Here is a 20,499-nt window from a genome sequence, read left to right as displayed (position 1 = left end):
CTCAAACTGCAAGTCATTCTTTTTTTATTAAATCTTAAAGCACTGAGATCAATGTAAACTCTTCTGCTCCTCGTGCTGTTTCACCAGAAGAAAATGTTTAACTATATAAATACCACAGACATGTAGGAGCCACTCTAAATACTAATATTAAAATAAAAAAATAAAAATAGGTCAAACTGTGCATGTTCTGCCTCATCCTGGAATCGCAACCCAAACCCACAAAGTGCACGAACACACACATATTAATCCACGTAGATTCCTTAATACGGTTTAGACATAATACAGGAAAACAAGCAAACAAACAAAGTGGAGGTTGCAAAGGGATTAAGACTAACAGCAAACCAGAGCTTAGTTCATTTAGTAGAAAAATAAACAATAAAAATCTAGTTACATCATCCATCTAATCCACAAAGCGAAAAACAAGTACACAAAGGCAGAACTGAACCAACTGCTTTTGTCTGATCTTATCGAAATAATTTTCAGGAAAAAGAAAACAGTAAACAAAACCTGAATTTATCTGCTCTACGTTAAATACACAAGCAATCTAAACACTTTGTTCTACCACTCTTATTGCAGAGCTGTTGCTAACATCACCTGGCATAAGGATGTATTTGGTTTATGATAAATCAAACAGATGCTGGGGAAGTACTGGAACACTACATTCTTTTCCAATCAGCTCAATACAAGTATGAGGAATAGAAAGCAGATAATAGTTCATTGGCCTAACAGTTAAAAATGCTCTGCTTACCTTAAGCTATAGCAGGCGAGCTCTATCCAAGCCTTCAGAGGAACAGTAATGTTCTTCTGGACATTTTAGCCAGATTGAGGCTAAAAAGGTAGGAGTAGGGAGTTGGGTCATATCACTAAGGTCTTTTCATAAAGTTTTGTCTATCTGCAGTATAAAATGCTTCATCCTTTCCCACAGGATGATTCCTCATGGTAACCCAATGGGCTGATACCCAGCTTATGCTCCTGGAAAACACAATCAGTCATCAGATCCAGTATCTTTAACAAAGTGCTAAATTACTAGTAGCATCTTTTTGGGGCTGTCCTTTTTCCAGAGTTGTTTGGTTTGGTTTGGTTTTTTTTTCAACTTGTAATCCAAACTCGTGCACCACAGGTTTCTGGTGCAGCAGCACACTGATACTCGTCTTTGCATCATTCCTGAAATCCTGAGATTTCAGGAAAATTCACTGAGATGCAAGAAAGTACTTTTGTTAAGCGCTTCTGCAAACTCAGGAAGACAACTCTGCATCGTGTTAATCACTTTGCAACCACTAGAGGTAGAGACTATGCGAGAGGAAAATAAATCTTTGGTGACATCTCTGGTGGAAGAAATGGGGCGACCAGAAAACAGTTTCCTAACATAAAAGGAAATCTAGGAAGATACTGCCACAATAACACACCAAAGAGTTCTCTACATCTTCTCAGTTTGAATGTTTACAACCCTTCAAAGACAGCTGTATCAAAATGGTATGCATTTTTTTAAACAGAGAACTTATATTATTCATGTATGTTCTAAACTGCTGCTATGCACCTCAATACATCACATACAAGAATACCCAGTGCAGCAGATGTTATTCAGCTCTTGCATTCAAAAGTGCAAACTCATAAATTCATCATAGTGTAAGAACTCAACACCATTAACTAAAGGTGTTTCATTTAACAAAGAGAACCTGCTCTTGCTTTCCATTATTGGTAATGGCTTTCTACCCACCAGCTACACTTTTTATTTTTATTTTTTTTTTAATTAAAAAGGTGAAGGAGTCAGTAGCCTGTCGTAAGTGTGCTTGGGAGATTTATTATCTGTACAGACCAAGCAAACATGGAATTACCCTTATGCTAAGAGTGACCTTAACCAAGGAAATAAAGGCCGCTTGAGCTGAAAGATCATTTATATTCACTTCGGTTTATTTTATGCTGCCCCAAGCATATTTGCAATTAACCAATGAGCACATACTTAACTAAGATGCACTGTTTAGCCAGGAGATATTTATAGCCTTTATGGTTTTTAAAAGACCCACAGCGTCTTCCTTTCCTTCAAAACCTAGAAAAATTACCCTGAAGCTCATCCTAACAATTTTTCCCACTGCTATTGAACTCATCTAATTAGGGCAAACTACTCCTTTACTTATATTTACCAAGTATCTTAATGCTTAACAAATTCTACAGACAAAAATGTTACCCACCACTTCATTTCATTATACAAGTTTAATATTTTCAGAAGCATTGGCAGGGCAAGACATTGACCTGCCAAACTGTTACGAAGCCAGTAAGACAAATGGCAAAATGCTGTCTAGATGGTATTAGTCAAGGAGTAAAAGCCTGTCTATGGCAAGGAGAACCTCCATCTGTTGATGGCACCTGACAAGACCTACCATGCACAACTACCACATGCCATGTTAAATACAGGTAGATTCCACACTGTATGTTTGACACGATTACAGTATCCTACTTTAGTTCAAGTTGCTTTGAAATATCCTCCTTGCAATAACCATCATCACAAATCTTTAAAAATACCCCAAGCAATTTTTGGCCAGTTTATTAAAAAAAAAAAAAAAAAAAAAAAAAAAAAAAGGAAGAAAAAGTTGTAAAAATAGAGTAGCAAACCCGAAGCTTTTTCATACTCCACAGTCAGGCTGTTTCTCCATAAGTTGTCTTGTCAATATCTGATAAGAAGAAAGAGATGCCACTCCTATGTGAAAGGCTATTTGCCAGAGGTTCCGTAATCCATACAAGTAAATGTTGCATAAACAAACAGAGAAAAGGAGTACAAATGTCTTCACCTTCCTTGCCGAGCTGTAGAAGAGGTATAAGTAACACTGCAAAAGCACCAGAGAGACACTATTAGCATTAAACACTTTCACATGGAAAAGACAAGGGGTAATGGGCACAAGTTACTCCTGGGGACATTCTGATTGGATGCAAGGAAAATTCTTGATGGTCAGAACCATCAGCTACTGCAATAATCTCCCCAGGGACATGATGGACTCCCCAGCATCAGATACTTAAGATTTAGCTGGACAGAGTGCTCGGCCATCTAGTCTAGGTCTGCTTTGCCTAGAAAGGTTGGACCAGACAATCTCTGTGGTCCCTTCCAACCTGGTATTCTATGATTCTATGAAACTATGTACATATAGATGGAATACATAGCTGGGAATTGCTGGCACGTCCACACCTCTTGGATGTGCCTGCCAGCACAGTGATCACTAAGAAGCCCAAAACTTCCCTTCAACTCCTGTGCTGAAAGGTCCTCCAAGAACAAGTAGAGTGGCAGCCTCAACCCAGACCTACCACCTAAACACAGATAACAAAAAAGGTCTGTCAGCACAACTGGTGTCCCTCCTGCCTGTCTCAGCCGGGACTGAGTCTGAAAGCTGAACCAGCTTTTAAAAACAACCTGCAATTTTTTAAAAGACAAAGGCTTAGAAGCCAGAAACAGCAAACCCAAATCTGCTTCTGTCATACTGGTTTTTGGGATGAGGGCTTCATTCTCTAGACTTGACTCAGTTTCTGTTAACAGGTTCAGCTAGGGCTTTGAGTTCTTTCTCTTTTTAAATTCAAGATCAGGTGGAACCCATTTGCTACACATGTGTGAAGAGCAACAACCCTTACAGGAGAAAACTGGAAACTCAGTGCTGGCAGAAGAGTTACTTTTTTAACTCGGGCAGTAATAAATCATGCTTTCTCACTTAAGGTCACAGTTTCCAGCTGTGCTGATGACACAAGTAGAGATCAGCATGCAGAAAGCACTATCACATTTAAGCTGAATTTATGCACAAGCATTTGGCAAAGATGACTGCTATAGATCAAAAGGATAAGAGAGAATTCTATTTAGCTTCTCTAGCTTCAGATACTAACTGGAAAAAAAAAAAAAAAGCAGGTCAGAGCCTTTCTTTGTGAAGAATGACTTGCATCAAGTATTCAGATCCAAATTATTATCTCCATCTTAAAGCTCTGCCATAAGCAGAGGTGTAAGAAGGCTGAAAGACAATAAAATGTATCTATTATGATTCAATAAATAGCCACTGTGCAAGTTTTAAATACCACAGATAAGTAAATCTTCAGACAGCGCTCCCCTAACCATTAACCAAATGCAATAGTACTAAGCAATGAATACACTGTAGGCATTACGTTACTCCGTCTGTGAAACAATAACCCAAATGCAGCAGCTTCCTGAAGTGGCAGGCTAAAAATTGATGATTTTCCAAAGAACATATTGCTCTCAAGGTAAAGGTTGCAGACCACATTTTAGGCATTTTAAGGAATCTCAAGAAGAGCCCATCTGAAGCAGGTAAGATTTCCTCATTCAAATTTTTTTTTTTGCATAAGGAGGTCAGAGAAAATAATCATACAATCACAGAACGGTTTGGGTTGGAAGGGACCTTAAAGGTCATCCGGTTCCAACCCCACTACCATGGGCAGGGACACCTTCCACTAGACCAGGTTGCTCCAAGCCCCGTGCAACCCGGCCTTGAATACTGCCAGGGATGGGGCAGCCACAGCTTCTCTGGGCAACCCGTGCCAGGTCCTCACCATCGTCACGGTAAAGAGCTTATTTATTACAGTCAGACCATTTGGCATGTCAAAACATGAAAGCACTGAAAAGGCTTGCAACTACAGTTAGCCAAGGGTCAAATTGTGCCTTTAATTGTACTTGTGCCACTTCACTGGAACACCTCAGTGGAATCACCTAGGTAGGATACTAAATCCCAAACTGTTCCTCTGCCTATCTGAAAACTATTTTGTCTTGTATATCATAATATTAAAATAATACAAAAGCATTTTATTTACAGTTAACATACCTGAAACACACAGGCTAGAAAAGGTAGAAAAAAAGCTATCACATTTCCAATTCCTTCATGGTCCTCCTGTTTAGATTAAAAGAAGTGACAAACAACTATGTCAGGTATAGCTTTTAGCAAGTACTGCTTGATATTTTAAAATGCTGTATTTCATCAAGTACCTCTCATTCTGGTTTATGTTGATTGACTGTAACAGTGTTAAACAGCAAGATCAATATCATCGAATTCGATACCAAGAACTGAGGCTCAAATTATAATTCCTGCTAAATAAAACTGTGCCACCATACAATCAGGACACTCTTTTTTTCTACTTTTTAAAAGTTGTTTACATTTTCACATATGCTTAAAAAAAATTACACAAAAGCATCTAGAACAAAATACAAGAATAAAAAAAAAAATGCAGCCAGCCTGGCAAGACTTAAATATTCCTCCAAACTTTAATCTCCCTAGAAAAGAATGAAATGCCATGTGTTGCAATAAACACAAGGTCTAGCAGGTGAGCAATCAGTTGTGTATTCCCTGGACAAACAACACACTTCTTGTGAGAAGATGTATGCTCTACCAAGCAGCAGAAGAACCACCCTTAATCTGGCTACCCGAATAACTCACTCCCTCTGACTCATGTGCAGGTTTCAACTCCAGCAGGGTTACCTGAGATGAATTCTCTGCTAGGTGAACTCCTCGAATGAGATTCAAAGCTCCACACATGATGTTCAGAACAAGTGACAGAATCCCCAGGGGAGTCACACGCTGCATTCTGTAAGTAGGCACTTTAAAAAAAAAAAAAAAAAAAAAAAATCAAGCAGAAAAAAAAGAGAGACATTAGTGAAAGTTTGCACTATTACTTTTAATATTTTAACATAAAACAATCCAAATGAGCTCACGCAGGCTTTGAACATTTTCAAAACCTTTCATGCTTGCTCCAGAGAAGACCAATTATGACTAGAAAAACCTTTTTGTTGCAATATGCTGTTTAGTTCTTCAGACATCTACAAATCAGCAAAGCTCTGGAGTATTTTTTAGAGAGATTAAGCAATAGAATTTGTTCTTTAGCTATTTGGCATTAATGTCTTCTATTATGGTGCACACAAACATTTTTCCACCATTTATTACGGCAGAATAGCATACCTAACACTCTTTACAGGTAAGTAAAAGAACTAGATGCTGTAAGCACTGGTCTGCGAAAGGGTTTAAATTTTTGACACCCACAAAAGCAAGACAGCAATTCATCCCTTCCTCAACTGTAATTACATGTTTCTTCCCACAGAGTTTGAGGTTTCGGGCTGGTATACAGCAATTTAGTTCTACCTGCATAGCCTCCACACAGCATTTGGTGCCCTAATCAAGCAGTTGACAGGAATCAGCTGTACAGCTAAGGACTTTGAGGCTCTGCTGCTAGAACAGCTGTTGTAGGAGTCAGCAGGATGATACTACCTAATCACAGCAGCGAAATGTCTGTCACAGAACTTTTGGGCCTTTCAGACTGACAAAACATGGTCAAAACAAAATGTGACCAGCAGGTTAAGGGGGGTTGGAACTAGATGAGCTTTAAGTTCCCTTCTAACCCAAGCCATTCTGTGATTCTGTGAAAACTAGGTCTAGGAATTAAACTGGATTCTACAGTTTTTGGTCTTTGAGCCACATTTTACAGTGCATTACAATTCCCTTCTCCATCTTTCACAGCTAGTGAATATATCCTCTTCCCTTCCCACCTTCTCCACTACTACTGCATAACACCCACACCCCCAGATATCATTTCTTCAGGATCATCTAATTGATACCTACACCTAATTAAGGTCAAAGCAATTATTATAAATGTGTATTTAACTTTGGATCCTGCCACTTCTAATTCAGTTTTGGTTGTACAAATCTCACTTATTTTCTTCCCTAGCTGTGCTAGCTAACCCAACAACAGACACCACACCTAGATACTCACCTGCATTTCATCCCTGCCCTTGGATCATCACAAGTAGAACACTGTCAGCATAATAAACAGGAAGGTAATTTGCATCTCAGATATGAAATCCAGATCCTCTCCTGCATCCATAAGATGCAAGAGAGAATGAATGAGCCCTCAAGACTCCCCATCTCTCAGGACCCCCAGCCTCCTGCCCAGATGTAGCCAGCTCCTGACTACTGCAGACAGACTATGAAACACAGCAGACGTGGTCTCTGACTTTGTTTCAGTGACAGATGAAGCACAGTAACAGCTTAAATATTGCAGTACTGCATGGTTTAAGACAGGAAAACACTTCGTGTCTTCTCCTTCAAGAGAGGTTTTGATAGATGGATGTAAAAAAAGTTTGTTGCCAAATTAATACAGGGACATAAAGTATCTTTTATTAAGTGTTGATGCAATTAACTTGTCTGGCATGCATTCATATATCCATAATTTCTTGTCCAAAGCAGCTGCAAAAGGAACTGTATTAACTCCATTTGATACATGTCACATTATGAAGCATTACTGTATATTATAGTAATACACATGTTCGTGTATATAAATGGTGCAAGTAACCCTATCATTCAAAGGCAATTTTGCTTTTTTGCCCATGCAGTGAAATCTAAGGTCTAAACAGTACACTGGACAGAAGCTGCACCAGCATGTTTGTTCATTTGAGTATGAAGTTCCCAATTATTTTTGATAAATAAAGTAATGTTGCAGCTATGTATCTCTCTCTCATGGAAACTTACTTATAAAGACTGCTGTTTCTTCTTCCCTGGTTTCAAAGGTTTACTTCAGAGGCACACAGTGTCTCTCAAACAAAGAAAAATTATCAAGTGCAAGTGTCATTCATTGTATCTTGAAAACCATACATGTCAAGAGTTTCCATTGTCCAGGGAAAAACAGTGCAAGTCTCAATATATTGCTTCTGCAGCACAGAATATTATGTAAAAGTTACTTTTCCCCCCCTCCCTGTTGTCCAGATAAAAAGAATTACTATCACAGATGCAGGGGAGATTACAACATCCAGTTGCTCAGGGTTCAGATTCTGTGAAAACTGATCTCTAAATTGTTTGCTGTGGAGCTTTATTTCTGATATATCATTCTGAGGTTTAATTCACAAACTGAAATTGCACAGTACAAGCGAGATAGGTACTGATAAGGAAAAATTATTACAGTTGTTTGTGTGAATTCAATCATTTTTATAAACAGAATTTCATCCTAAAATTCCTTACTACATTAAATAAGGGAGCAAGAGAGTACAAGCACTCTTAGTTTAAGACAGGATAACTTTGCAGAAGCACAATTAAATGCTAACTTGGGTTTCAAACTGATACAACTCCGAAGTAGAGAAGTTGGGTACTTCAGGATACAAGAACCATATCGAAGAGTTCTGGGGACTGTGAATTACTTAGCACTCAGGAAAAATGCATCTGCAGGTTTGAACATCTAAAGAACAATTCTGTGAAAACACCCTCACACAATGAAGAAATTGAAACCTCTCACTAGAAAAGATTTTCTGAGCAGAGGCCTCTGGCTATTTAACCCAAGACTGACACAAATGCCAGTACCACGCTCCATCCTGTCTCTTCAAGGCATAGCACAAGGGTTTGACAATGAGTCACATACTCAAAGCTCCAGATAAAGACAGCACCAGGAGGGAAAAATGAAATCAGAATCAAACATTTTAAAGTAAAGTACACGCACACAAAAGAGAGATGCAAGACATCTTCAAAACATACCTTAAAAAGGACCCTGTGAAGGGCTCCCTGAGTGCCTACAGAAGACTAAACACTCATCAAGGGAAGCATAATGCTCCATAATTTAACAGCATGCTTCCTAGACAAATAGCACAAGTTGTTCTACTTCACAGAGCCAATTCTGATGTGAAAACTCCCCCTCTTCACAGAAGCTACTTCAAACTTCTTCTGTATACAGACCTCACTATATCCAGGAGTTTTACCAGCTGTGTCGAGAAACAAGGTGAGGCTTCTGCAACAGCAGCTGAGGTTGTGTAGATGTGGATCAAGGATACAGTGCTAACATTGTTCTAGCAAGAATTCGGCTGGGTTTAGTTAAACAAAGGAAGAGTAAAAAAAGAAAAAATAAAGCTCTTGTTCCCATATATACTAACAAGGACAAAACTACCCTGACTTTTCAGGCTCCTTTCACACTAAAATGAAGAGCCAGGGAATGTGATCACACATCTCAAAATAGGACAAGAACCAGCTACAACCATGTAAGGAGACTGACGTTTTGATCAATCCACTGATTAACCTATCCTCACTATAGAATGTGGACACAATTAAATTCTGCTCTCCTGCAACTGTAACACTTCCAACATAAGCTCATGAAATCTCCTGTATAGAAAAGCCGTAACATAAATAACATTAATATGGGAATAAACACTATCCACATAGCTAAACTTCGAGCAGCAAAGGGGTAATGAGGAGAGGAGAGAGACACAAGCCAGGAAAGCAGACTTCATCCGAGGGAAGCAGATGATCATAAACATGATCCTTAAAATGAAGGCAGAACAATCTGTGTGAGTATTTGCGTTAGACCAGAGAGAACAGCCAGAAATACAAAGCCAGATGGAAAGTAAAAGAAAGCAATTAAGAATATGGGGGAACTGAAAATGTATTTCTGATCTGTGGATACAGACTAGGTTGCAAATGTTTACTGGCACTAAAACTGTTCACACTAGTGCAAAAAACTTCTAAACACTGTCACATCAAGGAAATATTTAACCTTTGAGTTCTAAGGAGCACTCACAAAACTGACTGGCAAATAAAATGCTTTCAATTCTATTTTCTTTTCCTCCTGGCCACTGCCCCTCTATATTTAAACTTAAAATACATACGTAAAGTGTCCAGCTCATCCATCAGAAACAAGAAGACTGAGCAATGGGAACTTCATTTTATTAGGGTTGCATAAGCCAAGAACACCACAGAAAGAGTAGATACAAGCTCATGGCTCTCCAGCTGCATTTAAACCACCATGCTAATACGATTAAAACTGAGACATGATTTAGTGGTAGACTTGGCAGTGTTAGGTTCACAGTTGGACTTAATCTTAAAGGTCTTTTCCAATCTAAATGATTCTATGATTTCATTTTGTAGAGGAAGCAGTCAGGATTTTGAGTATGCAACTGAAAAACAAGTAAGAAGATACCAATATTACAATAAATAAGTAGAGGTTAGTACTTCTAAAAGCAGGTAGAATCACAGAATGGTTTGGATTGGAAGCTCATGTAGTTCCAACCTCCCTGCCACGGGCAGGGACACCTCCCATGAGACCAGGTTGCTCAAAGTCATGTCAGACTTCATTACAAGCCTCTATGTGTTGTTTATACAGATATACATACCCTCCTTCAGAATTTTAGTCGAATGCGTTATATTTTAAAGAATAAGGTAAAAGGAGAAAGCAAAGCAGGCAGAATAACCCAACATGGAAAGTCTGGGAATAAGAGTTTTACCCTCTGCTCATATTCTATTCTATGATTCTATTCCTCTCAACTTTTTGTTCCTCAAGGCTGAAGCAACTCAGTCAGACTGTAATTACGTATCTTCTATTAGAATTTGCAACAAGCAATGAATTTGTTGAGCTTCTTTTGTCATAGAAAACTTAACAAAGAACTACTTTAGAAGCTGGAGAATTTAACATGTAGAATGCCAACTCTAGTTACAACCAACTGTTCACACAGAGAAGCTGTTCTAAGGCTGGAAAGAAAGCTACTACCATGAGTCCTTAAAGGCTCTGATGCATACCTGCTATAATGTAGTTAACTATGATAGAAAGGCAGTCAGGTTTTTTTCTTGGGTTTCATGCACATGGTATGTATATTTCTCACAACAAAGGGAACTGCTGCTGTTACAGGTTTTTCTGTTGTTTGCAAAATTAGGTTCAGGAAGTCTACTATCACCTGTGCATAGTAGTAACTTACCAACCTCCACATGAACGCCTGCATGCCCACCATTAGCCATCCCATTCATCAGCTCCGTATCCTCTAGCTTCAGCTGAACCGGGGGCTGGAACTTCAGCTCCTTCTCAATCTTCTCCCAGTTGTCCTTCATTTGAGAGCGATTTGCACTGTTAAAACGGCATTTCATTTTCTGAATAATGTTATCTGAAACAATATAAAAACATGCTTCAATTAGCTTTGCAAATGTTAAGTGCTTCAGGTAATTATTAATCAAATCACAGCACTCTTTTTACTTGTTTTTCACTTCTTCATTTTTTTCTTACTAGTTTCAGGTGTAAAATTCCAATGCTGGTTAGGGAGAAAAATATTTCTCCTAGGTATTTTATATCACACCCACTCCCTTCTGGATACTTTAAATCTCAACATCCTGCCTACTGTGGATTGAAAACAAGCTTTCATATTCCAGACTAGATGTTAACACATCTTAAACTACTCATGAACTACCATGAGAAGCAATTCCACATTGTGTTTTAACAACATGAAGGATTACAGTTTTTTTCCAAGCACAGAGATAAATTAAGTCATCTTATACTTGAGTCATGAAGCAACTCTGACTGGCAGAGCCAATTCTACAGTGATTCTACCAACATCCAAGTGACATATCTATGTACAGATCAGCCTGCTTCATCTCTCACACTTCAAATTTAATACCATTTGCAAGCAAATCCCTTTCCACAAAGGTGGCTGCTGGCCTGACAGGAGTTACACCGAGTAGAGAATTTTTCCGAGTACTTACTGCTCACACCTCCAGTACCTCACTGTGGATACTTACTATTGAATTGTGCAAAGATATTGGCAAATTCAAGGTATTTCAAATGCTTAGAAAAATAAAATGCAAACCCATTTATTTTCCTAAAATATCCTCTAAGTAAAATCCATATCCTTAAGATACTGTGATGCTAGATTTGCATATGTTGACCTCAGCTACTACTGGATACAATACACATGTAATAGCTTAAGCACAAGTTCCTTAAGCAGGAAGACTTCTGTGTTGAATACACAGTGCCATAAGCATCCCTTAGCAAAAAATCCTGTATTTTATCTTAAGTGAGCCTGCTAAAATCATCTGCAACTACCAGGCAAAAGGCTAAGATCTTAGGTATCAAGTGCATCTTAGATCCAAACACAGAAAAGGGATGGGGAAGGGAGGAAGGTGAGGAAAGGAGAGGAGGGCTGGGAATCACACAGCAATATTAGGTAGACTCAGTACAAAACGCTGTACAATAATAGAAATGAAGAAAAACAGCTTTTATTTTTTCCTTTAAAAAGAGCTTTATGCAATTAAAAGAGGCTAGACATTCCCAAATTCCTATTCAAGTTTAAAAAAAAAAATTATCTATATATAAAGACAGTAATTTGGATCTTAGCATAGAATTACATCATGCCTAGAATGTGCCCTGAAGGGAAATCCATCCAAGATGGCTGTATGTATCATATGCTTTCCTTGTGAATTTCTCAATCTTTTAAGCATGAGATTAACACTATTGCTGAAATCTGGACAGAAGTGTGCTAACTACTGCACTGTCTCATCCCTTCCCAGGAAAGAGTTTCTCACTGCAAGTGAATTGTGCTTCTCAAAGGTACGAGGTACAGTAGAGCAGCTGCTCCTTGGCAAGAAAACCATTTATTTCAGGTTAAAAAAAGAACACTACGCATGATTATGAAGTATTATGTGAATTTAAGTCATTCCAGAAGTAAAGCTGCCCATAATAATCGACTCTGTCTCCCTTTTTTCCTGTACCCATCTGTCTCCACTTGTCAGATATTTTTAATTAAGTTAGAATGTGTTTGAGATATGGATTTCTTTATCTTCCTGTGCTTGTTTATTAATCACCACAGCATTTTGTTCATCTATTAAAGGCACTCTAAGGAACTGCAAACCCAACAGTCTAACAGTTTAAGACAAATACAAGTTCTCCCTACTCCTCCTACACATGCATGCAAAGGCACACACACAGATTCATTTTCACAATCAGGCTTTGGCCAGGAGACATTGTTTAACATCATAAAAGTAGCAGACACACAATTAATTAATTCTCTATTAGAGAACAAAGTTACAAACCAAATTCAAGAAAAGCATATGGTCTGGAAGCTAAACCGATGCTTGTTATATCATAGGAAGCAGCAAATTCCCACTGAAGCTCTTCCAGGAAGCAAAATGCCATGACGGTTGAGTAAGTGCTGGAACAGATTGCCATGCAGGCAATATCCCCAGAAGAAAGGAAACTGAAATAGAGAGGGGGGGGAGGGGGAAGAAAACAGTAATATCAACATAAAAAGGTAAGAGAGTCATGCTGACTGTGAGAAGTAAACTGTGCTTTCTGTCAAAATTAAATATACAAGCAGACTGAAAAAAATACATGGTTTGTGCTGCTGTAATAGCCAGGCAGCCCGTGTAGATCTAATACTTATTCTTAACTCATTCAGTATGCTTTGGTATACTAAAGATCACAATATAGACTTTATGAAATTGCTCCATTAGTAAAAATTAAAGACATTATTTTCCCAGGCTGGATTAAATCATGTCAATAAGAAAAGAGATGGCCAGATAACATCACTGGCAAGAAGGTTCGGAAAGAAAACACAGTGGCTTTCCACAAACAAAACTAAATCCAAGCAAGGTTGTTCACAGGAAGCAAGCAGATATATTCATTGCTCTCTCTGAATATGACAACTTCATCTTAACAGCAAGAGATATTTGTTAACTTGCACAAATCAAGATATTCAAACACTGTTACTGCGAAGTCATTTGTAATAAATGAAGATAAGTTTGTACTAGAAACAACACAATAAAAATTCCACTCCAAAAGGGGTCTCTCTAACACTGAAGCCACATTTATGCAGAAGTTTTCACTTAAACATGGCCCAAACAGGGTATTCATCTCACCAAAATGTAGGTGTGTATTTAAGGATGAGAGAAATCACTCTCATCTAGACTCCTTTAAACAAGATGGCAGCCAGGGCACCTAGTTCAGATGTCAGCACTACACACAGATAGCTAACCTTCCACAATCCCCACCATAATTACAGATTTGTAAGCACCTCTGAAAGAAGACTGAGGAAATCTTTTCTTACACATTAGCCATTTGTTAGCAATAGATCAGTATAAAATCAAAGTTTTGAAGCTGAACAATTATTCTCTGTATTTTCTCTCTTTTCTATGTATATATACCATCCCTCTCATACAGAAATACTTGTCACTTCTATTTTACCACATTTTTATTTATTTATTATACCATGTACTTGGGATTTACGGTTTTGGTTAGCCATGTGACAGCCTAGTTACACTGGGTAGGTTCCCTGAACTCCTTGTCTCCAGCTCACAATTGAGGATCAACATTACACCTGTATAAAATTACCTTTTCCAAGCTCTCAATAATTTATAACCTTTTTCCCATGTATCTGTATGCACTCTTACCATTTCCAAGCCCAATGCATAGCTACTTCTGTAGCAACTATAGAGATTAAAAGCAGAACACATTAGCATTAAAGGGCACAAGTTCACTTTGAGAGAAACAGAATTAAAATGCTAATCTCTGCTTTTCCAACTGATTCAGTGTAAGTTCACATGTCTACTTTCTCCAACTGCTCCACCAAAAAGGGTAATTAATTTTAGCTCAGTGTTACTTTAAGTTTTCTTATGTTTGCTAACCAGACAAGCAATCACAAGCTAAAACTCAATTTTAATTTTTAATTTCTTAAAATAAAAAGACTAACAGATCCTTCTCAATAAAACCAAAGATTTATAATTTGTCCACACTGGCTATTGTCAGCATGCTTCAGGCCTCCTCAAGACCTATCCATCAGCCAGAGCTCTAGACTCGAATCTTTTTTGGTTTGGAAAACAGAGTGGGCAGTATGCAGGAGAGAGTCATGGCAGTTCTGTGCAAGCCAGAATTAGGTGAAAAGGATTTGGGGTTTAGACTAAACTAATTAATTCCTAGGCACTAGGATGCTGTCTCAGAAGGTGTTTGTAGAAGTCCACGATATTCCAGTTGCTAATAGTAACAAGTACTGCCCATTGAGCAGAAAGCATTTGGTACAAAAATGAAAACTAAAATAAGCAATTCTTAACATATGCTTACTAAACTGAGTAGGAGCTGTGTGGCTTTGGTGCTGAGAAATGAGGTTTCAAAATACTTGGAGGTTACAATCTCGACATGAGTGGTAGAATTACAAACTGGAGCCAGGTACTATAGAATACACCTAAAGTTTAACTCATCCTAAGCCAAACGATTTAAAAACTTAAAGTAAAATAAAATAAAATAAAATAATCAACCAAACAAAAGCAGCAACTTACTGTATGCTCAAGTCACGTCCTTTTGCTGTGCCTCGACTTGGATACTGCGCCAGAATTGAGGATAACACCTTCAATCTCTTTCTGCATTCCAGAAAGTCCTGGTTGAAATGAAAATCTGTGGAGGCTGAGAGGGGAAGTCCATCCCTCACCCGCACCACACAGGCAAAAAAGATCATGGACATTCTCCACAGGAGTACTCATGAGGACAACCTGAAAATGAAATATTGAATTAGGTTAACAGATTTGATATTAGTTACTTACAATCCAGTATGCTAGCCAGAAATATGTCAAGGTAAGTATTTATTCACCACTGCTACTGAACAGTACCTCTTGTAACACCACTGCAATCAAAAGGCAATCCCATTGCTCTCAAAGGTCACAGCTGCATCCATTTTTTGCCTCTCAGACAAAAAGGTGAGGCAGGAGATTTGATGGAGGAACTACCTACCTGAAAAATATCACTATTTTCCCTCCTTCTGCTTTACCTCAAGCAGCAGAAACGCTGAGTAAAGTTTTCAAAGGTATTTACAGAAACTGGCTAACTCCCTCCAACACAGCATCTTCACTAGTGTTGCAAATAGTTGCATTAGCGTAGCAGTTATCTGATTTTCTAATATAACACAGATATAAAAATAAATTTCAGGCTACAGCCTGCGAGGCTCTTTTTACAGAATCAATTAGAACTAAATATAGAATAAAAGTGGCCCTCTCTTGACTTCTTATTCTTAGCGGATCACAATGTCCCATGCAAAGTTATTACTGGGATTTACCTGGTACATTCAGAACACATGAGATCTGTCCTTCAGACATACCATGAGTGTCCAGTGCAAGATGTTAGAAGGCTGAAGCAGCAGCTCACGTAATCTCTGAAAGACAACCATAATGAACAATTTCAGAAAATGAACTAATGACCTATATGTCTATACATATTTACAATGTAAACTCTCCCATGCAGCGGGTAAACATGTCCTAGAAAGTATTTCGCCTATAGGAAAACAGACAACTAATCTTCTTATCCAATATATCAATTCCTAGGTGCATTCAGAGACACTATGAAATGATATGCAAAATATTTCTGATGCCCCACTCACTGTTTCTTAGTTATCCTAGCATCTTATAAAAAGAGCAACTCTAACTCAGGCAAACTCCATAAATGAAGCATGGGGGGTGGGGGGCTTGGGGGGTGGAAGTGAAAGTGAACTCAAACTTTTGATAGTGGGAATGGCTGCTTTTGACAGCCTGGTATCAAACAATTCATTAAGATGCTCAAAGTTTCTTTGAAACGTGTCTCATCATCAAGTGTTTTTCCTTTCCAAGAAGGTAAGAAATCAAAGCCTCTTCTAGCTCAGGACTTCATAAACTACTCTGTCTTGTAGAGCTGCTCTACTGTCTCGTAACACACAGCACTAAGAGAGTTTCATTTCTGCTCGAAACAGCACTGATTGGTCAATGGTTGGTAGCACTGATGAACTGCAACTCCAAAATACCCCAGTTGATGAACCACCGCAGAGGCAACACACTGAACACTCTCATTTACCTTTCAGAAACAGGCTGAAGATGACCAGGAAAATCGAAAGGCACCCAACTTTGAAACTAAAGACATTTTAAAGAAATGTATCCAACGTATGAAATTATTCAACTCACTATGCCACTAACAGCAAGAGTTTAAGAATACAAATATATATTCATCACTAGGGATACCACCACCTGTAGTTAATCAACTGCACACATCAAGGTAAACAACCTTCCAAGACATACAAACCTTCATGCTTCAGGGAATAAAGCTTTCACTAAATATCAGCTGCCCACAGAAGAATGCTTTGTTCTTCTGTGAAAGATCTGGTATCAGTCACCATCAGGCAGACTTCCAAATTAAATGCCAGACTTCACTGGAGAAAGGAGTCAATGCTCCTTTCTTGGAGAACACACCTGCTGTAATGCAGGGTCACACTATCACTGCTGTATTCAGCCAAAAAGCTTGATCTATTTTTTTTAAACCTATGATAATTTTAAATCTATGATTAATTTTATAAATCTACCTGCCTGTGAATTTTTGGGTTTGCTGCCTAAGGGAATGAAGCTTAAACAGAGCTGTTAAGTGTGAGTGGGATCAGCATCTCATGTGCCCTTTGTTTTGGTGAAAATAAGTAAATGTGTATAGAAGAAAGGTGCATCCCCAACAGAGAGAAATGCTGATGCACCGACTCAAATCTTAACAGAGAGCTGGTGAATACAACCTTGGGGCAAAAAAACTGGAAATGTGTTCACTGGTTCTTTTTCCTACAGACCTCTCATTTATATAGCCTGAAGGAACGTCGGTATAGGTAACACCCTACTCTCCAACAGAGCAAAGACGTGTGAGATTCAAGAATAATAACTGTAAGGATTTCTGAGGAGTTAAAAAAGCAAACAAAAAAAAAACCAAAAACAAACAAACAAAAAAAAAAAAACCAAACCAAACAAAACAAAGAAACCCAAACAACCAAACCACTAGTTTTTTGTAATTCAGGGGTTTGTTTGAAGTATAGCCACAGGCTCAGCCAACAAAGGTGAGAGCCAACATCACACCACAGAAAAGGGCAAAGACTAAAAATAAATTCATGCAACTAGTTCACCTGTTTTCTGTGTAAATCTTCTCACCAAGCACCGGTCACTCAGACTCATCCAGCCCTCTCCCCCCCTTTCCCACATTCTCCCAGCCCACCCTCTCTGGCACCACATCTCAATGATATTTTGGGCTTTGCTTTTCCTTTTTCACAAGACTCTTTCTACTTGCAAATTAGAAGGTGTTTTGTGCCCATGGCAAATAACAGTTTCTAAAGTCACTTCCCTTAAGAGCTTAATGACTTGCAAGCCAATTTTGCCATGTCACCTGCAAGCAAACACATACTATCAAAAATTACTGGACTGACCAAGGCATCCACATAACCAAGTGAATCTATGATCTTACTCTTTCGGGTTGACCAACCCTTCCCTCCTCAGGCCTCTTTCTAGTTGCAGTATGATTAGCAGCCCAAAGTATCTGCAACTGACTTTACGTGGCAGGCCTTTGAACTCAGTCCTGAACTTTGCCAACATACTTGCGTCTTTGATTAAGCAGATATCAAATCTTGCTGTACTCAGAATTAATATCATCATGTCAGGCCGCCTATTTTACTGCACAAAACAGGCAAAGTCTTGGGAAATTTTTTAAGCAATTGTTTCAGAAGAAGGAGTTTAATTTATGACTGAATAAAGCTATTTTTACTTTTTGAAGTACCTGTAGATCTAACAGCACTTCAGAAGAAAAATGTTCAGTGCAAGACTCCCATAAATAATACATATTTAGCAGTCTTAGAGCAAACAAGACTCTTCAGGGTATTCCCACAGCAGGCATTTGAAGCACAGTTACTCCATGCCTCACTTCCCAGGTAGCAGCCAACTGTCTCCAGTGACTACACGGGGATTACTAAGGCAGCCTTAATCAGAACTCTTACACTTTACTACACTGTTACACAAGCTCCTCCACATAAGACGATTAGAATCAATTCACAAGTGCCACTCTTCTCAGACTGCTACTTTATTGTCTGTACTTAGAAAACAATCTAATCAAAAGGCTACGAAAGCAAATGAAAACCAGTACATAGTTCATGAGGGGAATTACTGAAAAAAATACTGTTTTTTAAGAAATTAATTTATCTCACCATCAAACGAACAAAGTTTCCTTCTAAGAATGGTGTAACACTAACAGGTTATGTCTTGTTATTGGGATCTCTCTCAAGCATTTGTCTTCTGTCCCTGCTCAGTCACATCTCCCTTTTTCCTAGGCCAGTTTCGAACCCAATAACATACAACTATTTTGTCAAGTTCTGCTCTTCCTAATGGAAGGAGAGCTTAAAGCTTTAGCAGATAGCTCGGAGGCTCCTGAAGCACTCTGAAGTTTTCTGGACATGGGATAGCTTGACACACGATCATACTGGACCTAATGCGTCGTTCCTCAGGCAGGTAAGTGTCAGAGGTAGTCACAAGCAGCTACAGGTGGGATGCCAGAATGCGAAAGAAATTCAGCTTGACTCAATCAAACACAATACATTTAAAAGTGCTGCAGCTCAAGTGCTGGTTTCAGTTTCAACCAATGAGAAGAGAAAAAGAATTGAGACATGGTTCACTTCTCTGCAGGATCACAAGGTGGACTTTTTTCCTATTCTCACATATATAAAATAACAAAGCTGAAATGCTGTTAGATTTCTCATCTTCTAATATTGCAGTAATGGTATTCATCTGCTACTTCCAAACTGCTCTCCCTCAATGCTCACAACAGTGCTCACCAAGCTACAGATACCTACAGTACAGCAAAAGCCACTCTCCAGATTTAGCAATGAATAAAACCAAGTTGAAAGCACTCTACCTCAGCTTTTAAAACAGGATTTGTGGATATCAGGAGCTTATAGGCTCCTATAAACCCCACAGGCTTGATTCTTATCCCCAAAGAGAAGCTAAAGCATGTAGAAAACCCTCTCCATCATAAGTCTCTTGTCTGCACATACTCTCCTATGAATTACCATAAATAACGCATGTTACACAAAACTCAAATCCCAACATCCAGCTCCCCCATCAACCACACTACCTCAGTGGACAGTCCTAACTCTCACCCAAAACATACCACAACAACTCTGTGAGGTTCTGAAGCTTCCCCCTACCTTAATCTCTCAAAAACATCAGCCACCTTATCTGCTCCTGAATATGCACCCACCGTCACCAACTGGTACCCTGAAGCCCCCTAAAGCTCACCAGTTCATCTCTGTACTTTCACCAGCCACATAACTAAGGACCCTTCCCATGTCCATCCTGTTCCACTCATGGCACTATACATACCTGAACTCTATCCACCCCTCTTCTCCTCCAATTAAGAGTCCCAAACCCCACACAAGCACCCCTTTCCCATACTCTTCAATAAACCCAGACACCTTGAAAGCAACCCCCCTCATCAGGACACCACTTTGTAATAATGAGTCTCCCCATACACCTCTCAAGCACCCAGACACTCCCAAATATGACTCCCACCCTGATGTACAGCAAAGTCCCAATCCTTCATGGGTCCCACAGTGAGCTCCAAATCTCTCAGATCCCAAGCCCTCACGTTATCCCAGCTCACCTCACCTCACCCCCAGCCCAACCTAAGTCTTTCTCCCACTACACCCCTCAAGTACTCCAAAGAGCCCTCAAATCCTACATCCACACCCCAACACACACACCACCCACATCTCTTCCCCACGACCCCAAACCCTCTTTGCCTTCAAACACCCCACTCAATCACCCCCTGCCAGAGGACTCCACATCACCACAGCCCCCCCCTCAGGGCCCAGCCCTCCCACTGCACACCCTCAAGCACCACACACTCCCCGGAGCGAAGCGGCCCCTCCCCGGCCCTAGGGAGCCAGAAGCGCATGGAAGAGGAAAGACACCCCACACACCCCCCACACACACA

General features: G+C 39.2%; 1 protein-coding gene across 1 annotated transcript; it reads right to left on the bottom strand.

The window, feature by feature from the left end:
* Positions 1–2,621: 2,621 nt before the first annotated feature.
* On the bottom strand, positions 2,622–18,080 carry SEC22C (SEC22 vesicle trafficking protein homolog C (S. cerevisiae)). The gene is made up of 8 exons (XM_010018474.1): positions 18,001–18,080; positions 15,803–15,898; positions 15,033–15,242; positions 12,795–12,958; positions 10,694–10,876; positions 5,457–5,575; positions 4,806–4,871; positions 2,622–2,822 (listed from the first exon to the last, which is right to left on the bottom strand). Exons 3-8 carry the CDS (start codon positions 15,212–15,214, stop codon positions 2,622–2,624), a joined length of 915 nt encoding a protein of 304 aa, XP_010016776.1. The 5' UTR covers positions 15,215–15,242; positions 15,803–15,898; positions 18,001–18,080.
* Between the last annotated feature and the right edge of the window lie 2,419 nt (positions 18,081–20,499).

The sequence above is a fragment of the Nestor notabilis genome, unplaced genomic scaffold (genome assembly GCF_000696875.1).
Source record: "Nestor notabilis isolate BGI_N333 unplaced genomic scaffold, ASM69687v1 scaffold3477, whole genome shotgun sequence".
In the NCBI taxonomy this organism is placed as follows: Eukaryota; Metazoa; Chordata; class Aves; order Psittaciformes; family Psittacidae; genus Nestor; species Nestor notabilis.
Note: the sequence above shows the minus strand (reverse complement) of the source record. Positions and strands in the feature narration are given on the sequence as shown.